The following is a 23983-nucleotide window of genomic DNA, read 5'->3' on the forward strand; positions in this document are numbered from 1 at the left end:
AAGGGATTTATGTGAACAAAAGTTTCGGTTAGATTTATCTATTCGACATAAGATACTGATAGAAACTTTAACGGGAATTTTAGTTAGCGCTCTTGAGAAAGCGCCTTCACATACAATTTTCTTAGCTTTACGTGACACTTCATATTAGAACAATAAAAAATATGAAAGTTGCCCAACATTTTGCTTGGCTTCGCGTCGAAATCTTTTTCTTTATAAAAAATTCATAAAAGGATATGTCAGAAGGAACGCTTGGATGTCCGCGTTACACTGTAATAAAAATAGGGACTGGTGTTGAGAATAACGAAAAGAGATGAGTTTAAAATTGTCCAACATTTTGCTTCGCTTTGCTTTGCGCCGCTTTAGTGTGATCGAACTAATGTAGAAGCATCTATGTATATGTTTGTTGTTTCTGTTCGCTGTATCCGTTGAATTTCAAATAATTCTGCGTATCCGCTCTGGCTACATAGCACATAAGTACCGACGCGCTTATATAAGCTAATTTTAATTTCAAACGTAACGGAAAAAGGAAAATATTTGAAGTATATTTTGCATCAGATTGATCCCAAATATTTAAAAAACGGTTAATAAAGCTTTGAATATTTATTTTATACATTTAATTTTTTCAGTTTTTTTCTTTTAATTAATAACTTTTTTTGGCAAGTAATTAAGTATGTACTAGTGATAATTCCCAGTTACCACCGTGTCTACATCGATTTGCACTGTGCACACATTGTGCGTGCTTGTGTATTATCGCGTACGTAATCGTGGACATTGAATTTGCCATCATCGCCATTGACGGTGCCGCGACACTTCAATTGCCTGGAAATAAAAAAGCAAAAGTGTTTGTTCTAAACTTATCTAATAAAATCAGCAAATCTGATGTTATCAATTAGTTTTAAACTCTTAAACATCTGAACTTCATTTTTTGAAAACTTACCTGGCCACAGCAGAGAAAGCAAGTTCTACATTCAATCCTGTTTTTGCCGATGTTTCCATAAAGGGGACATTGTGTTCACGTGCTAGACGTTCGCCATCCTCACGTTTCACTTGTCGTTCACTATTGCTGCAGTCTGCCTTGTTACCTGCATTATATACATATATTTTTATAATATATTACAATGTGATATTTAGACTTATGAGATCACAGTTGATAATAATGTAGAAAATTTTAAGGCTAATATTATTTTTTATGTTGCATATGGGTTGAGGCTGTCATATGAATTAAATCGTATTCCAGACATTATTTTTATATATTTTTACTATCTTTTAGTTTTAGACCTTAGGTACAATACTATTTAGTACCTCTCTGAATTTTCCCCAGACTGTTCCATATCAAATATAATTTTTTCCTTTTGAGCAAAAAATGAGTAAAATCGAGCCAGTACATGTTTTATGCGAATCATCCATCTACCTCGATTAAAGACGATAACATCAAAAAAGTTAAAGTAATAGTGCTTGAATCGTTGACAGAGAGACAACAAAGGCTCTCAACATCTTAAATAGAACCGCGCCAGTCAGATGCTCGCTGAGTAGCCTACATACTAATAATGCTATAGTCCAGTCAAACTTAAATTAGGTAAGAATCTCGGAATTCGATGTACCAATTTATATGTCTGTAAATACTTGTATATCTGTATTTACAGACATATAAATGGGTATATTGAATTCCGAGGTGAACTTGCTATAATGACTGGACTACTACCCCTGTCGCTTTATGAATATGATGTCAAAACTGTCCAGCAAACTAGTGAATGGTGCTCCAAAAATGTTCTGAAACCGAAATAAAACTCGTTGGAGGCATCGAGAGCCATCCCAGAACGATAACATGTGGAGAGTTATAAGACAAATTCGATGAAGCGTTGACATGCTTGTTTTGGTTCAGAAGCCCATTTTGAAGGCGATAATAAAGATTTGCGTCAAGGTTTTTTCAGTCCGAGTCAAATTTGATCAGATGGTATACTTAGCACTTATGGGTAGAATCAGTCTCTTATAAATAAAGTTTATATATTTTAAGAAGTATTAGACGCAAAGTAAACAACCTGAAATAATCACCCTATATCTACACATTTATATTTCTGCTTGGCTAAACTAAAATTAAATAAAAAGGTATAATATACATATATGTATGGATATGTATGTATGCGTTTGAATACAAACCAATAAGCACAATCACCACATCGTCCTGAGTATAATCTCTGATCTCGCCCAGCCAAGCGCGAATGTTGTCGTAAGTGGTTTTATTGGTGACGTCATACAAGAGTAGAAGTGCTGCGAAAAGTAAAATATTAATAAAAAAAAACACTAAAAAATCTATTGAATTTTTTTTTAATCTTCTCAACTCACCGTGGGCATCGCGATAATAGGTGTGTGTGACGCTGCGAAATCGCTCCTGACCAGCTGTGTCCCAAATTTGCAATTTGACGCGTGTGCCATCCACAACCACAACTTTGTTCTAATAATTGCAAAAATGTGTATAGATAAAAAGCTTAGACATGTACAGTTATATATTATATACATATGTATATACGTATATGCTGTTTACTTATAACGAAAATACATATAAATTATGTTATTTGTACTAAACACTGCTGGAGATACACACATGGTATTGAATACAGGGTTGGCAAACAAAAGCAGTATTCATTAACGTCAACGAAAGCTGTATTAGTAAAAATAGGACTCACATACATGCCATTAAATAGCACTTTGGCTTAATTACACACGATATTTACATATACGACATTCACACCCTGTATTTAACAACTGATCAAATCTGACTCGGACTGTCCATTTCAAATGCGCGCACAAACCGTATCGTTAAAATTGCAATAAATATTCAAGAGTCCGAGTCAAATTTGATCAGATCCATAGAACATTTACAGAAATATTACATACGAACTACTTGTTATGAATTTTTATGTGGTTATAGATAACTTATAAAATTCTTAGAAATATAAGTCGTCGGTGAAGGATTTGTTTCATGTTAACTTTTTTCTAAAAGGTTGTATACGGCGGTCCGACAAGTATTTACTTTCTTGGCTCAAACACAAATTAATTTTGTTTTGAAAAAAACAAGAAAATATTAAAATAAAAAATAATTAAAAGTTCTATACGCTGACTCTTCACTTTTAATGGCGATCGTTACGATTTGGACGGTAAGTGCCGATTTGACAGCGAATTACACAAAAAACCACAACGCACTTGGTGGAATCACTTACTGGTCGCTACGTCGGATTCTTTACATTTGGACCTGTCCGGCTTTTTTGATACCAAACTTGAAAGAATAACTTTCGGGGCATAACCAGGGTTAAGTTGAATAAAAGTGTCGTCACGAAGAAAATGTATTTAACAGAAAATGTATTTAGCAAAAGGGGTAATAAGTTGAAACTTCACGTCCTTGTAGGCTAAGTACTTATCGGACCCCCTCGTATGTATATTTAAATCAAAAGCTATTAATTATTTTTAATAATCAAACAGTATTACAAAATTCATTAAACAACAAGAAAACATAATAGAACTTCAAACCAACTACCTGGGACTGTTAGGGTCTTTAAAAAGTATTGAACTCGTTATATTAAAGGAATGTTAATTGAAGAAAATGAAAACTTTCTTATTATTTATACCTTTGAGTTTTGAGTATTTAAACGTTCAGCATATTTTTGATCCAACTTATTTTTTTTTATGAGATAAAAAATATTATTAAAAACCTCTTTATACATATGTATAGTATCTCAATAAATTTAACCCGGATTCATCCATTCTACTGTGCTCGCAAATTGAATCCATTAATATTTTTTGCTGAGGACCCCACACACATCAAACGCGTTATTAATATACTGATAATGAGACGTGGGTTTTAGTAATATAACTTCAAAACTGTTAACAATGTTCAAAAATGAGCCACAACCGAAAATAATTACAGAATTCGTTGAAGACCACCCAGCCAGGTTTTGAAAAAAATATATGGAAAGTTGGATTAACCGTTGTCATGCTTGCCTTGGCTCAACAGTCAAATTTGAAGGTGATAATTAAGATTTGTATTAAATTACGTGAAAATTTTGGGTTTTTTGGTTAGTCCGGGTAAAATTTGATCAGATGGTATGTGAAATTATACTGATACATCCGTTTGCAATTTCCACTACTAATTGAAAATTAAATGTTGAAGCTCGAATTATTCGACAAACACGAATACATGGCGTATGAGTAACCTAAATTATCCAAACTGCGTTTTATATAAAAAAAATCCAATTACATATATGTACATAAGTGTATATGAACTATAAGCTCAGAAATTGGCAATGATGATAAAGTGAGGCATTATATATAACTAATCATAAGTCAACGATTGTTCAGTTTATTCCACCATTTTTAGGTGATTCATTTTAACATTTACATATATAATTGCTTATAATTATCATATCATATCATCAATATTTACTCTTGTCTATAAAAATTAGAACATACAAGTAGATACATACATACGCGTAAAGAGGAGAACACACAAATAGGTACGTACACTAAAGTTAAGAAAGACACGCGTGCAACAGTTTTGTCCATTTCACATCAGCCCTGATGACAGTTGACAGAGCCGTTTCTTACCCGATAATCAATGCCTACTGTAGTTATATAATAGTGTGGCATATATTTTCCATCATAAAATCGTATGAGCAGACAAGTTTTTCCAACACCAGAGTCACCCAACATAATCACCTATAGAGCAGCAATTAATGGAGAGTAAAATGAAGAACAGACAAAATAAGTTTCAAGTTCCTCAAAGAAAAAATATTTGATTGATAACTCTCATGGAGGGGCAGATAATATACATTTTTCGAAAACAGACTCACTGTGAGCCAAAAGCTCTTGAAAGGTGGTTTAGTCTCTTTCTTTTCTTATTATATTTTATATAGAGATGTGTGACATTTTTTTGAAAAGTCAATGTTTAAATAGAAATTTATTGAGAAGGTAACTGCGAAATCAGGGGGTTTTCCTATATGTAGGATGAGATATGGGTTCTCATATACAGACCCCTACACTTTTTTTTGGAAATAAATTGTGCTGCAGTAAGTTTATATTACTTTCTTATTCTACTTATAAATTTTTGTGAACTTCGAAGCCTTTGGCGATCTTAAGATGATCAAATGTCAATATCTGATTTGGGAAAGTAAAAACTCTTTATATTTTGAATATTTTTTAATAATATAATGTTAGAATTTAAGGCATGATTATTGTCTTAACTGACTTCTCTAAGAGATGAGTGAGATGCTTAATGCTTTCATATTCAATTTCAGTCTTAAATCGTTATATGAAAAATGGTAATGTTCACCTTGGACACTTATATAGGTTACGAAAAAGTAAGCAAAAAAAAACAGGATTCTTTGACTTCACCTTTCCCATCATGTCGTATTCCTCCTCACCATCAGCATAAGTTTTGACGTTACTGGTTGGTGGCGCCACATGAACATTCGGCTGTGTACCCAATGAAACCATACGCATTAAAGCACGCCCGGCCTGTCTACAAAATGTTGCACCATCCATAGATCTGGAGAAGTTAGGACATGCCGCAGTGGTGTCGTGAGCGTTGCAAGTCCTTGATAGCTCCCCAGTATTGTGCATCATCAATCCGAATGATCGTGTTGATTGTGTCAAACTACTCCTGCGCCGCGCCGGTAAACTACTATCGGCAGTTGGTTTTAAATCAGCACTGGCAATGGTGTGGTGTCGTGTAATTTTTGTGTTACCGCTACTTTTGGTGCCTTTGAAACAAACGCCACTATGTAAACTGGTACGCCGCAATTGTTGTAATGGCTTCGTGGGTAATTGCAACTGCTGCTGTACTTCCTTCTCCTGATAGTAGTGATGATGCTTAACGATACTTGGGCGCCGTAGATATTCATCATCTTCATCGTCTGAGTCTGATGTGACATTTATGCTTTTGCTGGGCGCATTTGTGGCATCCGTGCTCGGTTGCGACTGCCCGGGGATATTGTATTGCCATGTAGGCTTGTGCAGGGACTCACGCCGCGGTATGTCATTGCTGTCATGATCGGTGTCACCGCTTTGTGCGCGTGTATTTATTGGCATTTTTGTGGCAGTTGATGAACTGCCTGCTGGTACGGAAGTGGGATGAGATGTGAGGTGGGAAGTGGGCTGACTGACGCGGCACACACTTGAAGTACGGCGCATTGTTTGTATGCACTAAGGAGATGTTGTGATTGATGACTAGTAATTAAATTACTCGGCGAAGGTTTGAGCTTTTTGTGCTTGTGTTCTTGATTTCGTTTGCTTTAACCTAAATTATTGACGTTTTTGGGTGTGAGTTGGTTTTGTGAGTGATATTTTAATTATAATATATTTATGTATGTACATTAGTTAATTTTTTTGCAGCTTTTGTTATGTTAAATATAGATTAGTACTAGATGTTGGTTGGAAATATTTAGCAAAAACACTTCGATGTTAGTAACATCGTATTCTAGCGAATAAAACTTATTATGGTTGTAACAAAAATACTTTTTATCCAGAAAGTCTACGCTTGTATTTTTGTCGATCAATTTCTGTTTCTTCTGGTCTGCTCCTTGACCTTGCTCGGTGGAAGAGGAACCTACAAGTTTTCAGTCAACTTCGAGGAACTATCTGATTTTATGAGAAGCTCTTTATTCAATCGCAGTTGAAATAACTTACATATTGACGGATATCTGGGAAAAGACCCATGAAAAGAGGATCGACACACACTACCTCTTCGACGATTTCAAAGCTGCTTTTGACAGAAGGAAAATGAGCTGCCTTTATGCCGATTTTGGTATCTGTGTAAACTGATGTTGAGCAATACCAAAAGCTCCATCAGAAACGAGAAGGACCTCTCCGAGACGTTCGATAATAAACGTGATTTCAGAAAAGGCGACTCCTTATCGTGCGACTTCTTCAATCTACTCCTGGAGAAAAAAATTCGAGCTGCGGTTCTGAATAAAGAAAGCATAATCTTCTATAAGAGTGCACACTGTACAGTTGCTGGCGTACGCCAATGATACTGATAAAATTGACCTCAACAACCGCGCTTTCTGCTATCTCCAGACTGCGAATGGATCTCTTAGTGAACGAGGCCAAGACGAAATATCTCTAGTCTTCAAACAAACAGTCGTCGCATTCGCGACTTTTCTCCCTAATCACTTTTCACAGTCATAACTTCGAAGTCATAGATATTTCGTCTATCTGGGAACCAGCATCACCAAGAACAACGTCAGCCTCAAAATCCAACGCAGGATATCTCTTGCCAACCGGTGCTACTTCGGACTGAGTAGGTAATTGAGAAGTAAACTCCACTCTCGTCGAACAAAGACCAAATCCTTTAAGTCACTCATCATCTCGCCCTGTTATATGGTGAAGAGGCATGGACGATGATAACATCTGATAAGTCGACGTTACGAGTTTCCTAGAAAAAGGTTCTGTGAAAGATTTATGGTCCTTTGCGTGTTGGCTACGGCGAATATCGCATTCAATGGAACGATGAGCTGTATGATATATACGACGACATTGACATAGCTTAACGAAATAAAAGACATTTTCATTCTTGCAGAATATCCACTATTAAAATAGCTTATAAAATTCAACAAATAAAAGTGACTACCAACCGCTCTGTCGAAAGTTAACTGAAATCAGTGTAGACAAAAGAAAAAAAATTTGATAGTATTCCTAACATGTTGAAAACTATTCATAAGAATATGTTAATTGTTTAGAAGAATGGAACTTGTGGAACTCTTCACTTATCGAAACACGATCACAGGTCTAACAAAGAAAGCTGTTTATCATTATTTGATTATTATTGTTGTAATATTTTATGAAATTCTTTGAACACTAGACAGTAAGCCCTTAAAATTGTTGAACAAATAAAAGCTTATCTGAACTTGATTTATCACACTAAACGCTCACTAACAAATTATTATTTGATACTAAGTTCAGCAGTTCAGCATAGGTACTTATCAACTTAGTGCTTATTTTATTTACAATATCAAATACTCGTAGCTACACAAGTGTAGTATTTTATTAGCTTCTCTGGCATACATACGCTATATAATCAAACAAAACAAGATAGTGTACAAATTATGCACATAATCTTTTCTACTCATTAAGCTATCGCCGTAGATTTTCGCAATATTGCCATGACATCCGCCTTCGCAACGCTGCTCACAGTTGTGAAGTGCGTCCCAGGTAGTAGGTAATCAAGCGTTGCGCTTCCCGCCAACCACTCTCCACCGCGCCATGCACCGTCGAGTAGAAATGTGTATGCGTCGCTTCGCCAGCGAATTGTAACAACGGTTTACCGTCGCTGTCGGCGGTAAGTGGTGCGGCTAAATCCCAACCACCTGCGCGCAGCTCGTCGGCATACACAGAACGGAATGTATAACTACCACGGAAATTGGGATTCGTATACCAGCGTGTGCGTAGAAATCTCAATGGCCGCGGAACCTCAAGTGTGAAGAATTTCTTGAAGAGCCAAAGCAATGCTTTAAGTACCTCAGCTTCGGGGAGAGTTTCCATATGACGCGCGTGTGGTCCGATAATCCAACCTTGTAGTATGCGCGGTTGGCAGGAGACACGATAAAAGCCGAACACGCTCTCCAACCAAAAGTACTCAGAGTTACGCAATTCCGCCAAATCGTCGTCGCGCCAAAGAAAACAAAAGCCCGACCAATCGACTGGTGCAAAAGGTTCAGTGAATTCTAGGAAAAACTTGTCGACGGTACCCAATTTGAGACCGTCAATGGCGCGGCACTTAGCCAGCGGTAATGCTGGTGTAAACATTTCCTTGTGGTTTTCTTTGAGCACACCCAAAGATACGGTGCAGATGACATGATCCGCCTCGATTAATTCACCGTTCCAAAGACGTATGCGCACGTCAGCGCTTTTTGTTCGCCATTCAATGTTTTGAACGCGCGCATTGAATTGTATGCGCTTGTTTAGCAAACCCATATTGTCCGTTGCTGTTTCATCCTTCTTCGCTTGCATTAGTAGACGCAGAAAACTGCGAAAACCTTTATCTTTCCAGTTTAGCAGTAGATCTCCTTCACATACCCAATATTCGAGATGACCTTGGCCGGAAACTTCGAATAGGTGATCCGACGCTTCAATTGAACTTTCGAATTTCTTGTAGTTTTCGAAGAACTCACGCGCCACAGTCTTATCAATTTCCGGCGACTGTTGCAAATCGCGCCAAAATGCTTCTGTAAGATATGTGCCTAAAGAGCCTTCGTAGCCCTTCAAGCCCTCCTGTCGTTCGGGTATCAAATTAAAGGCGACCGACTTAAGCGTATTTGCCACTGTTTCGGAAAGCACTTCCTTGTTGGAACGCACGCATTTGTAGTCATCGTATATGTCACCTGTTGGCTGCAGCATATCCAAATTGCGAACCGTCTCAAAAATAACATTACCTTTTTCACCGTGACACCATTGTGCGCCCAAGTCGACTACGTTATCCGCAAAGGGTATCGTGTGTACGCGTCCGCCATAACGATTTTCAGCCTCGAGCAGCAGAACATTTTCGAATCCCGACTGTAGGAGCTTTGTGGCTGCAGCTATACCAGCAGCGCCGGCGCCAATAATTACAACACGCGCAGATTTCATTGATTTCACCTTTGTTGTCTTTTGTCCGCTTGTCGTTGTAGTTGACTTAGCTTCTAGCCGCTGGCAAATGCTCTTGTTTTTGTCAGTGGCGTCGTGCACTTTCTTTTTGCTTCGTATTATCTCACTTAAATCGTATGAAACTATCTCTTTGCACGCTCTATTTCGGTTAGCTGTGCGTTTAGCGAGCGTTTTGTCACACACACGTCTTATAAAATCGGCGTTTGCTGAACAACTAACTATTGGCACCGTCACTTGGTCATTGTCGTAGCTCACACCACCAGCTGTTGTGCTAATCCGGTCGAGGGTGTTGATAGTGGTGGCGATAGCGCTCACGAGCGTGTGTGAGAGCGTTGGCCATGCTACGTGAGTGCATTGAATATTCAGCAACTGGCGGGTGCACCAGCGTATGTGTGTCATAATAGAAATATTTGATTGGAAAAATGTGTTGTTTGTTTATATTTATATTTCTTCACTTTTTGTTTGACATTGAAAAAGTTTAGGCTTAGTTCTCACATTGCCGATTTGAATTCAAGATTCAAAAACGACATCGATAAACAGTTTGCGGTCCGTTTAATAATAACAGCTGATTTCGCGAAGTTCAAAAAAACTACTGTGTTCTAAATATAACTATTGTAGTTATTGAAATCATTCGATATAAGAGCTCAGATTGTTGCCGCTTCCTTTGTATGGGGACTTCAATATAAAATGTACTCTTCTGTTGCATTTTTGATACAAAAATACCAAAAATTCCGACAAACTATAAGTATGAAAAGAAAACCCTGAATGAATGTATACGCAGCGTTCTATAGTGATAGAAACGGCTGATTTTGCGGCGATTTATTAATAACTTCAGCAAAATTCACGCTATTTTTATACGAATAATTTTGTATTATAGGTAAATATTCACCAATATACAGAAATAATTAGTTGAAGTCCATATGACTATCCAGTTTTTTTCTCAGGTTGCCAACGTTTATGTGCATCAATAAAAAAACTGTTTTTTAGAGTACCGTTGTTATAAAAAAATCTTTCAGTAAGAATTAAATTTTATTGAAGTTAAAAGACAATGATAAATATTCTATGTATATATAATGCATAACATAGAGCCTGAGCGGAAGTGAAAGACGATCATCTCACAAGGCTTACGCTTCCCTTGAACACAATTAAACTTTGTAATCCTGCAATTTTCTTTAATTTAACAAGTCTTACTGTTATATATTCGTACTTTATGATGCTGCTGCCTCTATTCTCTCTCGTTTCTAACAAATACTCGTACGTAATAATTACTATTATATTACAGTATACATACATTGGTATATACATATGTATATATACTATATAGTATATTCATGCGGTTGTTTGTTTTGAAAGTTTGTTTGTCTGCAGGTTAGGAACATTAATTAAGTTTTAATTGCCTTAAGCAAATCATACAGTAGCGTATATTCCAAGAAATATGGACTCTTACTACGATAATGAGAGTGAGAGGGGATAATTATGCCAGAAGTTTTAATAAGCAGAGTTCAATTTATTTCTTACAAATTAAAAGAATGCAAATACAAGTTTGCTCTTTTCAGTTATTACAAAAAAAAACTTAAAATGTTTGTAGGGATGATTTTCTAATGGTAAGTAATTTTGGAGACAGTAGGGAATATACATTTTTTTATTCCCTGAATGGGATATGTTAAGCTTAAGACGAAGTTTGTAGTACCTAGAAGCAACCGTTTACCTAAAAAATGTATAGGTATATAAATGATCAACCTGACCAGCTGGGTAAATTTAGATATATCCGTCTGTCTGCCCCTCTGCATATATCCGAAACAATCTCTCAGTTTTTTGAAATAACGATCTGAAATTTTGCACACGTTCTTTTCTTCTTCTTAAGTGGCGTAGACACCGCTTACGCGATTATAGCCGAGTTAACAACCGCATAATCTTCATAAAAAAACACATTTGTTGGAACCCCCGATACCGGATATAGCTGCCCTACGAACTAGCAACTGACCGTCAAGTTCTTGTATGAAAAAGTTTTTAGTTGACAAGATATCTTCTCGATATTCAGCATAGATTATTGTCGTAGGCATGAAATGTGATAAAAAAGAATTTGTCTTTAATTTGGCATTACTAACCAAATTTCGTGTGCGGTGTCCTTGCCTCATTCTGGACGACTTTCGACCTCATCCATTCATGAAAATATTAAAAAAGTGAAGGACATGAAAATTGTCAAGCAAGTATCAGAGAGATGGCAAGAGAGTCCGACATCTCTCGCGAGTCCGTTCGACTGATTTTGGTGAATGTTTTGGGTATGAAACGCGTTTTTTCTCGACTCGTCCCGATAAAGTTGAATTTTTTTCAAAAAGAATACCGTAAATAGAACTTTTTGGACATAATTGATCGTGCGAATTCCGATTCCACATTCATGAAGAGCATTCATTATAACTGCCGATGAGACATGCGTTTATGAGTTTGACATGCAAACAAGTCAACAATATTCCATTCCGGTGAGTTGAGCGAAGCGATGGGAATTACTTTGAAGGCGATAAAATAAATATTGATGAATAATTAAATATTTCCCGTTTTATTTCCAATTTTCGGGTATTTCCATTTTGTGTTATAAGAAATGCACCTGAGACCCTTCATTGTAGCTTCGGTGCAGCCAAAGATATTTTTTCTTGCTTTTATTAAATTGAAGCGAAGCTGTGTCACATAGGAATATTTATTATGTATATAATATATAATACTCAAAAATTATACATCAACTGTACTTATTACAATAACAACAATCTACTGCACTTTTTTTTAATACTTATACAAGGATAATAGCTATGTCTACAAGTATGTATGTAGCTTTATATGTGTATTTGAGCACTCTTTGACCGATTATTTAGGCCAGATAACAAATAAATCTATCCACTTTCCAGAAAAAATGCTTTGAAAGCTTTTCCGCTTGAGCGTACAATTTCTTCATACTCATCACCTAAGCCTAACGAAGGCTGTTCCAACAAAAAAGGCAAATAAATAATAATCGGAGTTGCTAACGTCTTCTTCACGTGTGTATAGAGGCGTAAGCAAAGGCAAACCAGAAGCCACCCTTAAGGCAAACGTTTGCAATTTATACGAGTATATTTCAATATTTTCAACAGCGCGACTGGCAGTAAGGGTACAGTTCACAACTGTTGAGATTTGGTACACATCCTATTATGCCATTGTCATATTTTATTTATAGCTAAATGCGTGTATGCGTTTGCTTAAATGTAATTTTAAATTTTCAATAAGTTTTTCCACATCTTTTGTGCCTTTTCAACATTGTGTGTAGTAGTAAGGACGCCTCTGCAAGCAAGTAAATATATATACATATATATATGTATTTGTGTGGGAGTCACCCCAAACGCTTTGACTCTGATAATATTCAAATTTACTGTGGTAACCGATAACCACAACTCCCCCTATTGCCGTCTGCCCTCACCCCATTTTCTTATCTGTACTTTTTCATTACTGCCGTGCAGCATGAAGTCGAGTACATATTAATAAGTTGTGTACATTATCGATTTTTGCGGCATCACATTTCAGCGGCCTTCGACAGTACGCAAATAATTCATGTGCTCAGGTGAATTGAAGCATGCACATACGAGTATGTACATATTTTTTACCGCACTACGTAATTATAAATAGTTTTCAAGTTTTCACAATAACGAGTATGGCATAAATATGATAATATGACGGATAAGTTTTTATGTCAAAGTAAATATTTTATATGAAAACCAAGCAAAACCGTTAACTGCGGCTGTACCGAAGTTATAATACCCTTCACAGCTGCAATCCGAATAGCATAAAAGTGTATCATAACCTCTTTAAATTCATTTGAAATGGTTAATTTTTACGGCATCATATGCTATAGTGCTTCGATCAGAACAGTATATTTTGAAATTGTAGCATTGACTTGGAAAATAATCTGTACCAAATTTCATGAAGATATCTTATCAAATAAAAAACTTTTCCATACAAGAATTTCATCTTTATCGTTCAGTTTGTATGGCAATCATATGCTATATTTTTTGGGGGATTATCACGTTGTCTTGGATAATAATCTGTGCCAAGTTTCGTAAAGATATATTCTCAGATAAAAAATTTCCCATACAAGGACTTTATTTTGATCAGCTATATGCTATAGTGGTCCGATATCGACGGTTCCGATTAATGAGGAGCTTTTTGGGAAAAAGACGAGTGCAAAATTTCAGAATGATTTCTCAAAAACTGAGGAACTAGTTCCCGTATATAAAGATTCGAGTCCGTCGGACTGACAGACAAATGTACATTACCTCGACTCAGCTCCTCGCGCTGCTCATTTGTATATGTACTATATATAACGTTTCCTTCTGGGTGTTACTAGCTTCTGGGCAAACTTAATCCCCCTGTTCGGGGTATAATTATATGCAAACACAATTATCTATGTAAGTCTATATGTATATGAAATAATTTATTTGTCTTCATTTACTCCAATGAAAAAAATTAAACCACCCTAATTTCAAATTTTGTCCTTGCTCTTTTAATTTCAAAAGTTTACTTTGACCTTCACACAAGTCGATGGTTGGAAAAAAAAATTATGACTCGGTCAAATTTTAATCACTTTTGATGATGTAAAATAAAACCCTACAAAGGCAGATAATATATTTTCTAATATGTACATACATATGTATGTATATACATAACAGCAGAAAATAGGACAACGATTGTGCGCTGTTAATTACCAACTTTACCCCAATTTTAATACAAGAGCAGTTTGAGAATTCCACGAAATTTTACAACATTTCTTACCTCCGCGGTTTCTTTTACCCGCAGCTTTGAACACATACAATTTATAAATTTATCGCTAAAAGCACTGAAGACCATGCCAGTCGAGGATTATAATAAGTATATAGAAACTGGCTTAAACGTTGTATTGGCTCATAGAGTATTTTGAAGGCGATCTTTGTTAGTTTTGTATTAAAATACGTAAAAATCCGGGTTAATCCGGGTCAAATTTGATCATGGTATATAGCTACAGAGAACTATTTTTTTTTTTTAACTGGTCGAGGAGAAACGATTCTTAAAGCGCAGACAATGAAATAGATCGCTATGACCAGAGTAAATTCAATTTGTATTGAGAGAAATGTTGTCAAAAGTTTATTACTACTCATTTGACACGTCTTCGCGATAATAACATTTCAAATTAAAAGTAATTTAAAAAATTTGGTGAAAAAATACTGAACATTTTATCAAATCTATCGAGCTATTGAATGGTGCTTAGTTGGAATTAACGCGAAAAACTGACACTAGCGAGTTCGAAAGTGCGGTCGCTGGTGGTTAACAGTGTGTAAATCTTTATACATACATATAACATGCCATGCAAGATGTCATTACATTTTTAGTTCCTTTTCCAAAGGGAATTTATCTGTTAAGGGTTTACATGGGTTTTGGGGTTTAAAAAAAATCGATTTTTTTATTGTCTTATTAAATTCTGCAATACTTCTAGAATATTGTAATAAATTGTCAAGTTGTTCCGAGTAATAGTTTCGGAGATACAGTATTGAGAACTTGTGCGTTCAAGGCTTGCTGCGCCGCCTTTAAACGCGTTTTTCTCGAAACTGTGATTTTGAAGTCGGTTGGAAAGACTTTTTAATTTGACACAGGTCTTTGGGATACAATTCTTATTCTATTTGGAAAAAAAAATGTCGCGATATTTTCACTGATATTTTAATTTTTTTCCTAAATTCTAAATTAAGTCTTTAACTAAACCACGAATTTTTTCCACTTTAGACGATCCTGCCAACGCGAGCGCATTTTTTTCCGAGGGGTTACCGGAAATAGCGTCGCAATGGCCGAGTTTAAAATAATTTTTTCCAAAAATTTCAGAATATCTTTGTATGATTGTAACAATACAAATTCTAATAAAATATTTAATTGTTTTTATGAGAAAAAATTTTATTGAAAAAAAAACATATGTATGTAGGTAGAAAGAAAATTTTTTGCATACTTTTGGAGTTTCGTTCGAACAATTTTATATTTTACAAAATATTGTTTTTTATTAATCCAATAAATTCATCTATATATCAAGTTTGTCAGAACTGCTGATTTCGGTCCAGTATAGTACATACCCATCATTCAAACTATATGAAATATACACAATATTATCTTAAAATTAAAAGATTGTTATTCAAAGTAACGCAACAATATCCGAACATTTTTTTTTTTATCGTACCTCTATAGCATATAGTTGTCATACAAACTGACCGATCAAAATGGCGTTCTTTTATGGAAACAGAATGGCACAGATTATTTTTTAACATGGCACTACAGTCTCCGAGTATATTGACCTAACTTATTATATAGCATATAGCTGCTATTCAAACTGACAAATTAAAATCAAAATAAAGGCATTTTCTGCACTTTTATGCTAAAAGAAATGCAGCTGTGAAGGGTATTATAGCTTTCGTTAAGATTTTTTCTTGTGTTATCTTCACATTAATGAGTTAAAATTAAGATTAATTAACCCAGCAAAACAAAAAGAAACTAAGTGCCGTCAGAAAATTCTCTTTTTATTTTTATATATTGCTATAGTGTATTCTTTGTAGAAGATCTGTTAATTACTGCTTAACATAAGCAATACCTGCATGTTGTCTCCATTGGCAATATTAACTCAAGTAAAATGATTAAGAAGAAAACGACAGCGTAAGTTACTTAGCCTTGTAGCATCTTACATTTGTAAAAAAAAAAACATTAAGTGGTGTGCCACAAAAAGGAGAAAAGCTGCGCTAAGCCACTAGAAAATTCATAAACAAAAATATGAGTTAAAAGTAAATGGTTTTGTATTGAAATAACTAAATATACACTCATCTACATTTCTATGGATACTTTGCAAAGATGGCGGGAGAAATGCGCAGTAGTCTTCTGAATGTGAAGCACGTTTTTACCTCAAATTTAACTTTTTCAAATATTTGTTTATAATTACAGCAAATATTTGAGCGCGAAAACTGTCACACTTCACACATAATACTTGTTTTACGATCCACTTGTGGGAATGTGCACAAGTTTTGATGTGAATTTTACTATTTCTTCAACCAACATCTAGTTCCATAATTTAAATATACGCAGCTATTACCTTTTTCAAGCGTGAACAAAACAAAAATTAGTATTTTAATTAATTTCTGAGCACTTTTGAAATAAATACCCAATTTAATTAAATCACAACGTCTTAAAAATGTTTGATTTGATTTAACAACAACTTTTGCACTGTTTCATCACTCACGAGGCGCTGCACGACAGCTTCGACCGAGCACAGCGGAATGCAGCAGGCGTTTAAATTAACTGAAACGAAATTCAATGTCAATGGCGACTGTCGTCGCAGCAGCAGTCGAAGTTGCGTCGTTACAATTGTAGTGGGTGCTATGGCCTCGCATGCGTGTCGTTAGTTGTTGTTGTAGTAATAATGCAGCAGCAGGTGAAAAATTGGCGCACTGTGCGAGTTATGAAGTACGCTTAGAACAAATTGTCCGTGCTTGTAGGCATGACCGAGTACATAAACACACGAATAACGGTATTTTCTTCAAGCGCCAACATCGTTGTTTACACACATAGACTTAACTATGTATGGATGTGTATGTATGCCTGCATACTATGCCTTCTGCACACACGCACTTACACTTTGTGGCCCCCAAGGTGGTCAACAATTAATTTCCGTGTGCAAGACTCACTAGATCACACACAAGTGTACAAGTATAGCGCTGGCGTCTGTCTAGACGGAGTGGACCGTATGGGCAGGAAATGCGCAGAAAACTGAAATCAGCGCATGCTGTATGGCTGCATTGAAGCCATTAATCGTGGTAGCAGCAGGCGGTAGCCAACATGCCGCTGTGTTGTCCTGTTGTCTAACTGGTGCGCAACATGTTGATAAGCGTCTTAAGTTATCTTCAACATGTTGTTCTGTATACAATTGTGGATTTTCGTGGTTTTTATGAGCATATCTAAGTATGTAATAGAAAACTAGTATGTGTGATTTAAATCTTTATATTTCTATTGAAAAGAATTCGTATTAATATGTGCTTATAGTCCTTTTTTGTCCTCTTCCATGTTTCCGCAGCTTAAATTATGATTGGAGGCGGACAGTTTTTCTGTTGGATTTCAGTTGTCAAAATTGTTCGCAGTTGTGTTCAAAAAGACATCGATAACACGATTGCCGGATTGTTGTCAGAATATGGGTTATGGCTAAGTGTGAATGTTTTATATGAGATAGAATTCCGCAGTATTATCCCTGTGCGTGCTTTTTAGTATATGTCATTCATTTGAAGCGTAAACAACAATGATTTTTTTCACTCAAATGAAAATTTAAGCTATTCGGCTTTCTCTTTGGCCTATTTGAGTCAATCCTTTTTCGTTACATAGTATGTATTTACTTAGCCTCTTTATTACTACTACAACTTCATCATACTCAGGTAACTTACTTTATCATTACTGATTTTATTTTTTATTCCCAATAATACTAATTATATTGTAAATATAAATAATCCTCTAAATTGATTCTAATAATCGACAAGCTACACAATGGTTTTAATAAATACCATTAAAAGTTTAAATCTGACAACCAAATTTAGAAGGTTATAACAAAGTGTATTCACTACACAAAAACCCCGTTATAATTGGTTTATTCACATAAATTGCCAGAAGCCAATATTTGAAATGGCTGACCTCATACAGAACAGTCCCATACAAGCTTACATTACTTAGTGTATGCCAGGGCGTATGAGTGATGCGCGATGCGGTGGCTGGCAAGTGCTTGCAAATATATGCGGGACAGGGTTGTATAGATGTTTCTATTAGTATGTACCATTCGCGGTACCACGCTAAAATAACTAATTTAAAATTGTAAATGCAGTTAGTATAAGCGAATGTCTAAAAACTGGAGTTACTGGCAGCAGATGCTCTAAATGAGGTTGTTTAAAAGATACATAATTAAGGCACTTAATTTAATATTGGCGCAGCCTTAATGCAAAATTAATTTTAGTACTAAGGATGTTACACCCACATTGATATATTGTGTTTAATTTCTATTTTTTCGTTAAATAATAATAATAATAATAAAAACACAAATATATTTTTGTTAAATATTTGAAGTTGATTTCATAAGGCTAATTTAGAATTTTGGGTTTATTTAAAATATTAGGTTAGATAAAAGCTTTTTAAAAGTTTAGTGGTGCATGTCTCCAGTAGTGTTTAATACAGAAAATTAACTATTATATATGCTTATTAGTTGCTTGCTTGTGTAACCGATCCGGAAAAGCCGATTTAATTCAATTAATTTTCTGTGTTGCTGACAATTTTGTACCGGATATTACAGATAATTAGTTTTGTAAACAAATATTTTTATTTTTAAAGCTCTTTTTGTTCCGCCTTGCCAGCAGAAGCACAAAAAATTAAGTAGTTTAAATAAATTTCTAGTAATATCTCTGATCAAATATAATCTTCACTGGTCGTGGTTAGCTGCGGGCGAAATCGAATTGATACAACTTTTTCCTAGATTGGCGTTATCTTTTTATATGTACAGATGAAGTGTGATCTTCATATGTCAATAGTTAGATAGGTTTGTAAAGCGGTTTTTACGATGGAAAACAAAAAATCGAACAGGGAGTTTGGTTGAAATTTTGTGTGTCCAAGGGACTCACGGCTATAAAATCATTGAAAATGTGGCAGAAGTATTTTGGGGAGTGTACTCTATCGCATGGCACTTGCGAGTGCTCCTGAGAGTAATATCAAATAAATTAAAGAAAAAGTTTTTGAAAATCAGAGCGATAGCAGAGGATCTCATAATTATTTATGAAGCGACTCTACATATTTTGATTAAAGTTTTGGGTATAATGCGTCTCAATGCTGGACTTGTGCCAAAAGACCTGATTCTTTTGCCAAAACGGCATCGGACAACGGAGCTGAGAACCCTCTCACCAAAAGCATCATTACTAGGGCGAGACCATGAAGCCGAAACAGTTTAATAATCTAGAGAATGGCGTTTAAAAATCAGCCGGAACCGAATAAAAAAACAAATTTGCTGAAGGTCATGTCAGCCGAGGCCCATAACAACTGTATGGAAAATATACTTAAGTTTATGCTTTTATTAACCCAGGGGCATATTTTGAAGGCGATAATAAATATTTCTATTAAGAAACGTGACAATTTTTTTTTGTTTTTGCAAGTCTGGGTAATATTTGATCATATGGTACAAGTGTATCACGGTACCCCAAAACAATGGCACCATATGTTGTGTGCTTTTTCCACTCGGTTACAAAAGTATGCAACTAACAATGGTTAATAAATGTTATTATTTACCGTTAAAGCGATGCCGACTGTCGCAGAAAAGGAACCTAAACGAAACTCGCCCGTATTGTACTTTACCAGGAATGATGTTTTACCAACACCGGAATCGCCAAGCAATATTGTCTAAAAAATATGAAATAAAAAATATTAGACGAATTTACTTTTAAATAATAACACATAAACAATACGATTTATTAATAAAAAGTGATTTCGAAAAATTACCTTATGATTGACCGTGTCATCGAACGGAGGTTGCGGCGGTTGACAGTACATGCCCACTTCATCGTAACGATAGGAACGCCAACCATCTTCGTATTCATCGTCATCACCATCACCATGAAAGACGGCGTCTTCAAGAGCGTACATTTGCAATGCCTTAACCGGTGGACGATAACCCGGATAGCCGGTACTGTAAGCATTGCTACTGCTGCCGCCGAGACTGGAACCGATACCGCTACTGCCACCACCACCTAGACCGCTGCCGCTGGTTGCATAGTTGGCGCGATAGCGTGCCGTCTCCTCTAGGCGGCGTTGCGTGGTCTCGGGATCTTCGAAAACGTCGTCACTCATACTGCTGGCATCGTCGGGTATATGGGACATTTTCAATTAACACACTAGGCACACACGCGATTTATAACAAGCGAGTCCTTGTAGTGCGCGAAATATAAAGCGAAGTAGTAGTAGTGAAAGGATGTTTCTTGGGAAGCAGTGTTGGGGTTAGGCATTACACGAATATTACTTATTTAAATAATTTTTTGTTTTAATATTTTTGGTGTTTCACATTAATTAGTTATTTCTACGACTTGTTTTAACGGGTGTTGGTGGGATACTATTTAATACTCAACGGTAATTTCTAGTTATTGTTTGAGCAACAGGTTTTTTTTCGTAACAACAATACAATTAGCTTTTGGTGCACAGTTTTGAAAGTGCTGTAGGAAATGCTTAGTTAAATAAAAGCTAATGGGAGTTTTAAAGCTTTTGTAAAGTTCAGTTTTCGCGAGCTTTCAATTTCCAAACACGTTAACAGAAATGTATTTTACATAATAATAGTCGCTCAGCTGTTAATTAACAGTTAGTTGAACAAAAATGGGGTTGGTGTTTTTACAGTTATCCACTGTCTTATTAAAATCACAATTGCTATCAGTGGCCGCTTTCGTTTTTCTCTCGCCCACATCCACTTTTTTACCGTACAACGAAACAATTCAGTTTTGTTTATACACTTTTCCTGATTTTTTTGTTTTTGTTGCAAAAGGTTTGTTTTCCAAGTATTGGTGTTTGCGTGGGTTTACTTCACAACTTATTGTAGTAGCTAAGGGTGTGCTTTGGGGAGCCTTTGCTGCACGTCATGTGTTAAATTTATTCGGTATGACCATATGTTAGGTTATGACGTTTCTGCTTTTAGAGTTTGATTGTCCATATGTCTTTCCTGTCCGACTCTACGCAATATCGGAGTAGTGGCGGTGGTTTGGCAATGTTTATCTTTTTATTGTTTTTAATAACTGAAGTTTTTAAATGTAATTTTGTATGTGAGTATGTTTGTATTTATTTGCACGCGTTACGTTGTTCATATTTAACATTAAATTTTATATGGTGCTATTTAATTTTTCGAAGTTTTAGTGACAATCGATACTATTATTTATTTAAATACGTGGCCACTCGCGTTTTTTCTCATACGATTACATTATTTTTAGCATATATAATTATCCTATATGTATTCATAGGTATAAATTCATAAATCGTTGTCACACACACTTATGCCTATACTGGTATATAATTTTCTATATTTTCAACAAGTTTGTATATTTCGTATGCACGACACTATATATGTATGTATATGATTTTTGTTTAAATTTCTACTATTTCCGCGTATTGATTTAATATTTTCAAACTACACATTAAATTCCCTAATATTTTATATTAACTGCGTATTAAAGACAATGTTTTTATGTATATAAATTCTTCTTTTTTGTAATTAATTTAGTGTAATTACAAATTGTGCTTTATTTTTTGCTGCTTTATTATACTTGTTGTTATTATTATTTTTTATTTTTTTTTTTTTGTTTATTTTTTAACAAATTTTTGGAAATCGATTTTACACACCCAGGTCCATAATTTAACAATTTGTAGAGATATTTTCCATTATTCACCTACTGTCTGATTTTTTAAAGCAATTTCTATTTGCATTGATGCCGATGTATTTTATTTTAACACTATTGGTATATATGTATAAATTTTTCAATTTTTATATGCATATACATAATTTGCATATGCTACATAAACTACTGCAAAGTAAAGTCGTCGGTTAATTGTTGATTAATTAATTATTATAGTGGGATTTGATTTTTCAATAATTAAATACGGTGTACCTATAAAGTTACATATTTATGTTTGTAGTTTATTTTTATTATAAACTTGCAGTCTGTTGTTTTGTTATCGTATTTTTGTTATTCGACGTTTTGGTAGTAAAAACACCAGTCACATGATTATCTTCATATTTTATATTTGTTGTTGCATGCTAGGATCTTACTTATATGTATTATACGGATTGCGGCATAACAAGTATTTCAAAGAATTTTAAGCTAATACTTATATTACATTTTTTAAATATAAAAATTAGTTAAATTATTGGTTTTGTTGTTATTTAAAAAACTTAGTTAATAATAAATTGGTGTTTTGTTTACATCTAAAGCACTGTGATAACTACTAGATTAAATGTAGTTACATGCTTCTTTTTATCTACTCCTTTTTGCTAAAGCTTTCAACTTATGGATATAAGCATGTGACGACAAAGATTTTCAGTACATGATTTATTTGTCACTCCATTCCTTGCTCAGCGCAATTGCCACCCACACGGTCTATCACGACTTGTCCGCTCCATTTGGATATACATAAATAGCGTTTTATCTGATTATAATTGAATTGTAAAGCTTTGATATATTGGCTATTCTTAGTTATTTGTATATTAGATTTTTAATTTTTAACATTTTTCTTCCGTCAACACAGTTTCCAGGTTTCTATATCAATTTAATTTCTTACGCATTTCCCTTTTTCATTTTATCACAGTCAAATTGGGAGGATTATGTACATAATGTTTTCACTCCTCACGTGATTAATCTTTGGTAGTACATAGTATACGTACTAAATGGTTTTAACTTCAAACACGCAGTGGTATGAGCTTCTTATAGTTAACCCCAACTTCAGCCAATGGCGACTTTCTGTGTCTAAGACGTCACAACGTAATTGCAATTACAATACTTCCGTTGCATTGTCGTTGCACTTGCAACAACTAAAAGTTATTTTGATATACACCCATTTATACATATTTTTCTACTGCTGCTCCAGTTTTTGCGGCCTTTGTTTGTATACTGTGCCTCCCACGCGCCGTGTAATACCGATGTGTACGTCCTTTGCAAGTTCACGACCCACATACATACAAGTACTTATTATTTGTATATGTAAGTCAACCCATATCTTAAACGAAATCCTCGAAATCACTGATAACATCACCAGTATCTGCATGTATCCTGCATTTTAGTTATATTCCTTAGCATTTCGCATTCGATTTTTTCACATTGATTTCCGGCAGTTTTGCGCGATTTGTATTTTGGCGATTCTAATAATTTTGCATTTCTATGTGTATGTGTATTCACGTGAAAACTCTTTTTTATATACACACATATGTACATATGTGTATATGTATGTATGTAGTAAAACTTAATTTCGCTTTACGTTGCTTGCATTATTTGTTGTTACGCCGTGATTATAAACTTTTCGTCCACCGCACAAAAGTGTACTGGCATTTCGTACGAAAACATTTGGCCATAAAGCCTGTTAGTAATGACGTTTCCTATAGAACAGAGTATTTACGTGAAAACAGTGAGAAAACCGTAAAAGCTCGTAGGACGATAGGACACGAAGTACGTTACGCTACCACCCTCTCCGCATTTACCGTTATTTCAGCGTAGATTATCGTATTTGTGAAAGTTTCGCTCAACTGCGGCTCGTAATAATTCTACATGGAAAAAAGTTT

General features: G+C 35.1%; 2 protein-coding genes across 6 annotated transcripts; both read right to left on the minus strand.

Moving 5' to 3' along the window:
• Positions 1–585: 585 nt before the first annotated feature.
• On the minus strand, positions 586–23749 carry LOC105228016 (ras-related protein Rab-26). Of its 5 annotated transcripts, XM_049458291.1 has the most exons (7): positions 20176–23749; positions 19966–20076; positions 4600–4710; positions 2344–2452; positions 2158–2268; positions 938–1082; positions 586–819 (listed from the first exon to the last, which is right to left on the minus strand). In XM_049458291.1, exons 1-7 carry the CDS (start codon positions 20551–20553, stop codon positions 705–707), a joined length of 1080 nt encoding a protein of 359 aa, XP_049314248.1. In that variant the 5' UTR covers positions 20554–23749; the 3' UTR covers positions 586–704. The 5 variants fall into 5 exon arrangements, 4 of the variants coding, with proteins under 4 accessions (XP_049314248.1, XP_049314247.1, XP_049314245.1 ...); XM_049458290.1 differs by lacking the exon at positions 4600–4710 and having other exon boundaries at positions 20176–23748; XM_049458288.1 differs by lacking the exons at positions 19966–20076; positions 20176–23749 and adding an exon at positions 5386–6183.
• On the minus strand, positions 8016–10065 carry LOC105228015 (peroxisomal N(1)-acetyl-spermine/spermidine oxidase). Its single transcript, XM_011207618.3, has one exon. The coding sequence runs from the start codon at positions 10030–10032 to the stop codon at positions 8179–8181; it is 1854 nt and encodes a 617-aa protein (XP_011205920.3). The 5' UTR covers positions 10033–10065; the 3' UTR covers positions 8016–8178.
• Positions 23750–23983: the final 234 nt, after the last annotated feature.

Source organism: Bactrocera dorsalis, chromosome 5, assembly GCF_023373825.1.
Source record: "Bactrocera dorsalis isolate Fly_Bdor chromosome 5, ASM2337382v1, whole genome shotgun sequence".
Taxonomy (NCBI): domain Eukaryota; kingdom Metazoa; phylum Arthropoda; class Insecta; order Diptera; family Tephritidae; genus Bactrocera; species Bactrocera dorsalis.